A 10407-nucleotide genomic window follows, 5' to 3' on the forward strand; every position below is an offset into this window, starting at 1 on the left:
AAATGTTTTCAATGTTTAAAGTCCTTGAAATGGCTAGTACAATGCCATGATGTCATGATGTCGTGATGTCATGATGTTATGATGTTATGATGTTAAGTAAGTAGCAAGCACAAGCAAGTCACACAACAATCACCCCTAAGTTTTAAGGCTTGCATGAGTTCCATAGGTAAGTACCCTCCCCACTGAAGTTTGGTTGGTTCAACCTGCCCTAGAATAGTAACCGGGTTCTAAAAGGATCTCCAATCATTGACCTTTCTTTAAATCCACTTCAGTGCAACACCAAGTGGTTGACCGAAGCTTCCCTAAAGTCCAATCTCAAAGAGTGTAGCATCGAGTCTCAACCAACCCCAGTCGGAACCGAAGTCAGTTATCTCACTACTTTCTAATGGCTAGGATGAGTCAATTAGGGTTCTAAAGGTCTGGTTAATGCTTTGATGACACCACGCGGACGCCAAATTTTTCCTCAAGTAAACATGAGGAACATCAGGACATCCAAAGTGTCACATTAACCGTAGCCATCATTTTAACCATTCCAGTATACGCCGGATAGTCGCGATGATCTATTGCTACTTACCTAAGGTACACTAGATCCGGGTGTATGACCTTTCACTCAAGCATAGAGTACCCAAGCAATCCCTTAAAAGTAAATCAGACAATTTGAATAAGTGATCTTGTTTTTAAGGTAACCTCTCTTTTCAAATTTCCCCAGCAGAGTCGCCAGTTCTGTCATACGGTGAACTGACTTTGTGTGTTTTTGCTTTGGAAAGCAAATGTCGCGGATAGCAAGAGTCGCCACCGATTTTTCTTTTATCCCATAAGGAAAGGTGGAAAAGAACAGGAAAGACCTTAATTAGATTTTGGGTTCGGGAGGTACATTATACAAAGGGAAGGTGTTAGCACCCTTTGTATCCATGGTTATCCATGGGCTCTTAATTGCTTGATCACTTATGTTTGTCTGAAAAAAGTGTTTGTGAATGGCTTAAAAAATGTTTTGAAAAGAGAGTTTAACTTTGTAATGATTCTTGTACGAATGTATACAAAGTATTTATCTCGTTTAATTTTGAAAGCGGTTTAGAAAAATATAACTTGGCAATGATTCTAGTACGAATGTATACCAAGTGGTGATTTTCTAGTATTTGCAAAGTGTGAGGTATGAAAAATGTTTTAGGTTGTGAGCCAGCAAGTAAGAGTCATACCTATCCAAGGTCTTTATGGGCATTTCCTATCCTTATGAGGGTAAAACTGTCCTTACTATTGAGAAGTAAGTAGTTTTATCCTTTGGATGTAAAAGGGTCATCGTAGGGTCATCGTTTGGTCATTGAAGGCAACATTTGTAAGGATACCTTAGCATTCGAAGGGACGATCATCATTAACCATAGGCTACAACGACAGGTCATCGAGGGACAAAATCATATATTCGAAGGCAACATCCGAGGGACTATGATTTATCTTATAGGGACATGATGATTTAATCGAAGGGTCTTTGCTAAGTGTATCCCCACATTCGCGGGACATGACCATAATACCGTAATATCGTGAGGCAACAAAGAGAGGTCCAAGATCACATATTCAAAGGCAATATTTTGTAATCAATTAGGTAGTTGTAATCAATTAGGTAATTAGGTCCATATTATAATCAATTAAGTAATTAGGATAAATCTCCACATTAAAATCGATTAAGTAATTAGGATGAATCTCCACAAGGGTATCCCACAAATAAAGTGGAATACCTAGCTAGATACCTTTTCCGGGAGTATATGAACCCTTACAAAATTCAACAAACAGGTCAGAATACCAAATCAGGGTGCGGTCAAGAGTTGCGCCCAACAAAAGGCATCACAACAGAAATAGTGTTAGGCAAATACTGCATGATTACAATAAAACAGATCAGATAGGCAAGAATCAGAACTAAAAAATCAGCGACTGTCACGTTCGCTTCTGCCTCGCCTAGCGATGGCTTAGCGAATGCTCGCTACATGCTCGCTTAGCGATGTGCTAGCGAGCGGCTGCGGGTTCTGGTTTTAGAACATTACGATTCCAGCAAGCTTCACGCCCTATGGCATCCATTACAGAAATTACATGGTTAAACATTCAAGATATTCATGATACTTAAATTCACATGCAAAACTTAAGATATTTTTATAAATTCAATCATGATGCCACATGCATATTAAGAACATAAAGAGGTAATAGTAATGCAAACCTGTTTGCAATTGAATTGCAACCTTGAATTGGCAAGTCGGATTGAGTTGGGCGGAGGTAACCTTGGTGCAGATGAGTTTCCCTCAGGGTTTCCTTTAGGGTTGCTCTGAATTCTCTGGGTTAGCCTTCAGGGTTTGTTGTGCCTTCTTTCTATCTCCTGTTTTCGTTCTCCCCTCTTTCTGACTGAAGTTGTGGTATCTATAATGCTCTTTTTATGACCAAATGGGCTCAGAATGAAGCCCAGAATTTTCTGGTATTCGCAAGCTTCGCTAGGCGAGTGGCGTAGCGAAGGGTTCGCTAGGCGAAGGAATTGCTCGCCTAGCGAGCAAACCAGTTTAGGCCATTTTTTGGATTTTATCATCTGTGTGCTGGGTCCTTGTTCTTTTAAGATCAGTGCCTTGAAAAATAAGTTGGAGTGCCTTAGAAATGCCTTGTAATATCAACGGGCAAATTTTGGGGTATGACAGACATGTGTGTGAAACACTATCGGTGTTCAATTGTTTTTTCAAATGCTTGCTTGTAGGAGCGGGATTGAAACAAGTGGGAGAAGCTTTTGCTTCTCTGAGAGGTTTCAGGTGTGGAGAGTATGTTCGTCGTGCCACTGTTTTCAAAAGTGATGGTTTTCCACAAGTCAGTGTCATTTCCGGAGTTTGATGCAAGTGATGAGTTATTTGTGTCTGCTAAGCAAGTGCCTGAGTTCGTGAAGGATGAGGCTGTAGTGTTTATGATATTAGCTTCTATGAAGAATGAAAGTAAAGCTATGATTGGTGAATTGCCAATGGTGTGTGATTTTTCTGAGGTGTTCGCAGATGATATAAGTGATTTGCCGCTGAAGCGCGAAGTTGAGTTTGCCATAGACTTAGTACCTGATACCGGTCCTATGTTGGCGGCTCCTTATAGAATGTCTACTTCAGAGTTATGTGAGTTGGAGAAGAAATTGGAAGAGCAGCTTGAGAAGAAGTTTGTTTGGTCGAGTGTTTCATCATGGGGTGCATTGGTGTTGCTATTCAGGAAGAATAATGGTAGCATGAGGTTGTGTGTTGATTATCGACAATGGAACAAGGTTACGATCAAGAACAAGTATCCACTTCTGAGGATTGATGATTTGATGGATCAGTTGGTTGGTGCTTATGTGTTTATCAAGATTGATTTGTGGTCGGGTTATCATCAAATTTGTGTGAAACCAAAAGATATTCTGAAGACTCCATTCAGAATGAAGTATGGTCATTTCGAGTATTTAGTGATGTCGTTTGGTTGTCTAATGCACCAGAGGTGTTCATCGAGTATTTAGGTCAGTTCTTGGTTGTGTTCATCGATGACATCTCGATATATTCCAAGTCTGATGAAGAGCATGTAGAGCATTTGAGAGTTGTGTTGCAGATCTTGAAAGAGAAGAAGTTGTAAGCGAAGTCGTCCAAGATTAATTTCTGGTTACGAGAAGTGAGTTTCCTTTGTCACATGATTTCTAGTGGTGGTATTGTTGTTGATCCATCGAAAATAGAAGTTGTGTTGCAATGGGAGACTCTGAAGTCTGTTACTGAGATCATAAGTTTTCTTGGGTTTGTCGGTTATTACAAGAGGTTTATTGAAGGTTTTTCGAAGTTAGCATTGCCTTTAACTCAGTTGACTCGAAAGGTTCAAGCTTATGTTTGGGATGTGCATTGTGAAGAGAGTTTCCAAGAACTCAAGAGGAAGGTGACGTCTGCTCTAGTTTTGATTTTGTTGAGCCCGAGTGAGTCCTTTGTGGTGTATTGTGATGTTTCGAAGATGGATCTAGGTGGTGTATTAATGAAAAATGGTTAATTTGTGGCTTATGTTTCTAGGAAGTTGAATGTTCATGAGAGGAATTATCTTACTCATGATCTAGAGTTGGCAACAGTGGTGTTTGTTTTGAAGATTTAGAGGTATTATCTGTTTGCTTCCAGATTTGAAGTGTTCAGCTATCACAAGAGTATAATGTGCTTGTTCGATCAGAAAAATTGATTATGAGGTATAGGAGATGGTTCGAATTTCTAAAGGATTATAATTTTGGCTTGAGTTACCATTCGGGTAAGGCCGATATCATGGTTGATGCTTTGAGTAGGAAGTCGCTGCATATATCGATGCATATGGTTCGAGAATTGGAATTGATCGAGCAATTCAGAGACACGAGTTTGGTATGTGAAGAGGCTCCTAATAGTGTGACGTTATGTATTTTGAAGCTGACCATTAGTATCCTTGAAGAGATTGGAGAATGTCAGAAGATCGATGTGGGATTGGTTGACCGGCTAGTATTAATCAATTAAGGTAAGGGAGGTGATTTCAGAATCGACAAGAAATGTCTGATGAGGTTCAGAGATAGGGTTTGCGTACTAGATGTACTTGAGCTTAAGAAAATTATTCTTGAGGAAGGTCATAGTAGTGGTTTAAGTATTCATCTCGGTGCCACTAAGATGTATCAAGACTTGAAGAAAATGTTTTAGTGGCCAAGAATGAAAAAGGAAGTAATTGAGTTCGTTTATGCTTGTTTGACTTGTCAGAAGTTGAAGATTGAACATCAGAGGTCGTTGGGTCTGATGCAATCGTTGAGTATTCCTAAGTGGAAGTGGAATTGCATATGGATTTCATGGCAAGTTTATTGTAGACGGCAAAGGGATGTGATTCCGTTTAGGTTATTGTTGATAGACTGACTAAATCGGCTCATTTCATTCTGATTAAGATCGGCTTTCCTTTGCAGAAGTTAGCGAAGTTATATATTGAGAAGATTAATATCTTGCATGGTTGTGGGATAGAGATTTGAGGTTCACGTCGAGGTTTTGGTAGAATTTGCAATAAGTGTTGGATACTAAGCTGAAGTTGAGTTCTGTTTATCATCCATAGACAGATGGTCAGACGGAGATAATCATTCAATCTTTGGAGGATTTGTTGATGGTGTGTGTACTAAAACAAGGAGGTGCTTGGGATAGCTATTTACCATTGATTGAGTTCACTTACAATAGTAGTTTTCATTCAAGTATTGGAATGGCCTTGTTTGAGGCATTGTATGGTATGAGGTGTATGACACCTTTGTGTTGGTATGAATCTGGTGAGAGTGCGGTAGTTGTACCTGATATTATGTAGCAAATTTATGAGAAGATCAAGATGATCCAAGATAAGATGAAAGCTTCAAAGAGTTGCTAGAAGAGTTACCACGATAAGAGGAGGAATGCACTTGAGTTCAAAGAGGGGGATCATGTGTTTTTTAGGGTTACTCCGGTAACAGGAGTTGGTCGAGCTTTAAAGTCTCAAAAGCTCATGCCATGTTTTGTTAGTTCATATCATACCTTGTAGAGGATATGAGAGGTGGCTTGTCGGATTGCGTTGCTACCTTCGCTTGTTAATCTTCATGATGTGTTTCATGTGTCTCAGTTGAGAAGATACATTTTGGATTCGTCTCATGTGATCCAAGTGAATGATGTACAGGTGAGAGAGAACATGATTGTTGAGGCATCGCCCATGCGGATAGAGGGTTATGAAGTGAATCAATTGCGCGGTAAGGAGATTGCCTTGGTGAAGGTAATGTGAAGAGGACCGACAGGTCGAAGCGATACATAGGAGTTAGAGAGCCAAATGAGAGAGTCGTATCAGATTCTGTTTGCTTTAGGTAATTTTCGAGGGTGAACATTTTTTAAGTAGAGAGAGTTGTAACACCCCAAATTCGATTAATTAATTTAATTGAATTATTTAGATTTTTATTTTATTATTTGGTGTGTTAATTAAATAAATTTGGTGATTATATATGTTGTTAGGGGTGTAATAGGATTTGATAGGGTGTGATGAGAAATAGATTTTTGGTAGAATAATTAGAAATTAAAATAACTAATATTAGAAATAAAATGAAGAATTAATAATATATGACAAATTGGGTTAAATATGTAATTTGAGGAAAGTATGAGTTAAGAGGAGAAAAGATGAAAGTTAGACCATATTAGTAATTATGCAAAAATAACTAAAATATATATTTTTTTAAAATGAGAGAAAATTAGGTTTAGGAGAGAATTTTTATCGGTACATAAAAATAAGGAGTCTTAGAGAAACCCAATATAAGACCTGGTCCCATAATTCATTTCTCCCAAAATAAAATTCCACAACATTTTCTGACTTTCTTCTAAACAATTTCTATTGCATGGTAAATGTTTAGCTCTTTATTTTTTATCTGATGTATATTTTGATTCTTAATATTTTAAAATGATTAATTATGTTCTTTAAGTTATACTCCTACAACTTAATCATTTTATCCTTCTTCAACATCAATCAATAATAACTTGAACAAAATAATACTAATTAATATGATTAAAGAGAACACAATTTTGAATAAATCTAAACATATTAATATTAAAAGTCATCTCAACGAAAAAGACAAACATGTTAAAAGTTTTGAAGAAAAAATGACAGCGGAAACATTAAATTATGAATCAATGAGAATATTTATGTTGTTGCAAAAACTAAATTTTACTTTATATTTAAAAATCCTTAAATTTTACTTGAATAAGACATTTCATAAATTTCCATTATTTTAACAATTATCTATATTTTTTATTCAAATAATAAATTTTAATCAAATCATTTTAAATTTTTTCAAAAAAATATTTTTCTTTTTTTTTTACGTGATCCTATGGTATTTTCCAACTGAGAGAGGTTTAACCATGAAGATGGGGTATTTTTGTGCAGTACTTAATCCAAATGTTATCTTTTAATTGAACAGAAGGAACAGTACAGAGTATTTAAGGAACACTATGTCAGTTTTATCCTATTCCCTCTAATCTTATTTATAAGAGAAATTGCCAATATATTTTGTCCATTATGCAGTCTAGATACATTGATTATTTATAAGAGAGTAAAATTTATTAAATACAAGATTCAAAATCAAAATCATTTTTTTTTAACATTTCCATGCTGAAAGGGGATAAAAGCTTGGATACCAAGCCAAAATAGTGCTTACAACCAAAGTATCATTTTTGTTGTGTAGGCAATTAGATTTAGACCTTTGATGGAATGCTTACTTCACCCTCTTTAGAGGTCTTGTCTGCTTCAAACTTATCTATGGCTACCTGCAGTTCATCAGTACCTCCAACAGCTCTCATGGTGTAGAAGTATGCCCCAAAGACAAAAGTTGTCAAACCCCCAGCAAGTATGAAATTCTTTGTCTTGAGCGCTAGGCTACTAAATCCTAATACTCCAGCCATCTTGGTAAGAAGGAAAACCAACAAAAAAAGTCAGCACAATTCACAGTTTACATAAACAATATATAAACGATTTGATATATATTACAATCCAATGGATCAATTTATTTTTAATCTTGTAAAGAGATTACAAACTCTCAGTAACATGGATCTTTAGATATATACCTCTTCAATTGCCATCATCTTTTCTTGACACACCTCATATAGTCCTAAAGTAGTAACTTAAATTATTGCATTGCTTTTCTAATTCCCCGTGTGTGTAAATAATTTCTATAAATAGGTTTTGACCTTTATTTTCTTACCCTTTGATCAATTGAAGTATTAGTTTGATTAGAAGTATTGGTTTGATTAAAAGTATTGGGATTTGGGCATAATATTTGTCATGACGTGCATTAGGCCTAATCTTAAAGAAGTGGCCAATTATAATTATAATTGTTGATTTACTCATTACATATGTTCAATCTTTTACAATTCAAGTATCTTACCACATAATTATACAATTTAAAGCTTCTGCATTCAAGTGTAACTATTCCCACTCTCATTGAAATCATAAGATATTCTTTCATTTAAGTTTCTTAATCCTTTCCATTTGGTTTGGAAAAGCTAGTATAATCCTTTCTTGACTTTACCATTCCTTCTCCTAGCATCTTAGTCTCTTATCTATTAAACAAAGTCATTCTACCTTGAACTACCCCAATACCTATATATATACACATTACTATTTGGTTAAGGAAAACTAGTGGGCAAATTTGGGGTATCAACCTTACCTAAAAACTTTTATGATTTACATTGTTTACCATTTTGATTGTCTTTTAAGACTTAAGGATGTGAAGCTACAACTTACATCCTTTACTCACTCATTATGCACTAAAAATACAAGCAGTAATAATCAAGAATCAAGCCCAAAAGATCTAATAGTCGCATACGCGTCCACATGATATACACAAAAGACATCCTAATTACCATTTTAGAAATTGATACCACAAATATGATCCCGACACCAAAATCATATTTGGGTTTATGACATAGAAATATGAATATGATTATGCATAATGTCTAAGTATGATTGTGAACCAAATAGACAACCGAGGGCTAATTTCTAACACAGGTTCCTTAAATTGGAATATTAGCAAACAACACACAGAAGGTAACAACCACAAACAGCATAGGATCGACCAACAAATAAATAAATAAAATGAATAACCTAAATACTAGTATATAATGAAAACTATTTGGTTTCCCAATAAATATTTTGCAAACATGCACCGCCTTAGATGTGTTTTCAACTAGTAGAAGTACTCCCAAGCCTCCAAGCAAACCAAGATCCACATTCTTGATCCTCTCCTAAGTAGAAGTTGCTTAGGTCAATTTCAAAAACATAGTTTACAAAAAATAGTAGCTTCACTTCACAGTCTTAATTTATCTAGGAATCACTAAATTAACTAACTAATACTACCTCCGTTCTTTTATATAAGAGACAACTCAATTGTTAGATTCATTAAATAATGAATGTATCTAGTTGTCTCTTATATAAAGGAACGAAGATTTTTTCCTAAATTCAGATTTAAGAGAGGGAAATGAAGAGTTAATTATCAAAATTGGGGGAAATGGAAATTAGAGGTGCAAAAGAATGATTCAATACTTGAAATTAAATTTGACATTAAAATTTCAGTAAAAGAGAGTTCAAGCTGGATTTAGGAATGAAATAGAAATTATGGTTTTAAAGAAAATTAGGAAAAATGAAATTTGATGAAGATGCAATTTAATAGGGATAGGCAAATTAAACAGTCTAATTGTCTAATTGAAACTGAATGTGCTAACTAAAAACATATACACTTTCAAAGATTTTAACAATCAATTTCAAGCTTCACCAAAATTTCAAAAAAATTAGGGTTTATGCCAAAAGAGGGAATTCAAATTTGACGTAGAACCATAAAATTGATAAATCACTAACTAATACAATTATCCAGTAGATAAACTATACAACAATTTCATAGATTGAAATAAATAAAAAAACATTAGGATCTAAGTGCAAAGAGTAAAGGATTCCGTGTTCAACATACAAGATAGCGAGAAGAGGGATGAAGAAGAGAACTAACCAATGAGAGAAGAGATAGAGAAAGCGACGGCGAGCTCGGCGCGACGGTGTTGGGTCTCCTACGGCGGCGTTCTTTGACGGTGCGATTGCTATCGGAGAGAAGGGGTGATTTTAGGGTTTACTTGTTTTTGTAAAATGATATGTATTGATAAAGAAGGAGGATTGAAAGTTTGTAGAACAAGTTTTTATAATTTAATTTATTTTAATTTGACATAATTTTATTGTTTTTTAACTTATACTTACGTGGTAACATATAGGTTTACCTAAAAAAAATCTCAACTCCAACGTATTTGTTTCGCTTGACGAATCATAAAACTTTTTAAGAAGAAGATTGGTTTGTTGCATTTAGAAGAACGGAGACTCATTAATACCGGACGAACACTAAAATCCGGAAAAAAAATTTAAATATCCAATTTTTAAAAACAAAATCCAAAAATACCCTATATTTCAAAAAAATTACAAAAATGGCCAATTTTTGCCCTAAATTGGCCTTAGGCGCCACCCTAGTTGGCGCCTACCCTTAAGGGTAGGGCAAGTCGCCACTAGGAGTGGCGCCTACCCTTTAATTTTTTTATTTTATTTTATTTTTTTAAAAAAAAATTCTTTTTTTCAAAAAAAAAAAATTATTTTATTTTATTTTATAATTTTTTTTTAAAATCTTTTTTAAATTATTTTAAATTTATTAATTTATATTTATTATAAAGTATATTAATTTATATTAATACATATATATAAATAATATTATTTACAAGATATATATATATATATATATATATAAATTTATATATATATATATATATATTATTTATAAATTATATATATTATTAATATTATTTATATACGTGTAAATAAATATTTATATACATGTAACTTAATATATATATATATATAAAGATATGATACACA

At 34.5% G+C, this 10407-nt stretch overlaps 2 protein-coding genes across 2 annotated transcripts; one reads left to right on the forward strand and one right to left on the reverse strand.

The window, feature by feature from the left end:
- The first annotated feature begins 2818 nt into the window (after window positions 1-2818).
- On the forward strand, window positions 2819-4104 carry LOC127130461 (uncharacterized). Its single transcript, XM_051059468.1, has 2 exons — window positions 2819-3282; window positions 4026-4104. The coding sequence occupies exons 1-2, from the start codon at window positions 2819-2821 to the stop codon at window positions 4102-4104; spliced, it is 543 nt and encodes a 180-aa protein (XP_050915425.1).
- Window positions 4105-7001: 2897 nt separating this feature from the next.
- On the reverse strand, window positions 7002-9877 carry LOC127126358 (uncharacterized). Its single transcript, XM_051055272.1, has 2 exons — window positions 9503-9877; window positions 7002-7406 (listed from the first exon to the last, which is right to left on the reverse strand). Exon 2 carries the CDS (start codon window positions 7404-7406, stop codon window positions 7200-7202), a length of 207 nt encoding a protein of 68 aa, XP_050911229.1. The 5' UTR covers window positions 9503-9877; the 3' UTR covers window positions 7002-7199.
- Between the last annotated feature and the right edge of the window lie 530 nt (window positions 9878-10407).

Source organism: Lathyrus oleraceus, chromosome 3 (genome assembly GCF_024323335.1).
Source record: "Lathyrus oleraceus cultivar Zhongwan6 chromosome 3, CAAS_Psat_ZW6_1.0, whole genome shotgun sequence".
NCBI lineage: Eukaryota > Viridiplantae > Streptophyta > Magnoliopsida > Fabales > Fabaceae > Lathyrus > Lathyrus oleraceus.

Coding starts and splice junctions, on each gene's coding strand:
- LOC127130461 (XM_051059468.1), top strand. CDS start 2,819: ATGGTTTTCCACAAGTCAGTGTCATTTCCGGAGTTTGATGCAAGTGAT. Junction 3,283..4,025: donor AAGGTTACGATCAAGAACAA/GTATCCACTTCT, acceptor TTATGTTTCTAG/GAAGTTGAATGTTCATGAGA.
- LOC127126358 (XM_051055272.1), bottom strand. CDS start 7,406: ATGGCTGGAGTATTAGGATTTAGTAGCCTAGCGCTCAAGACAAAGAAT.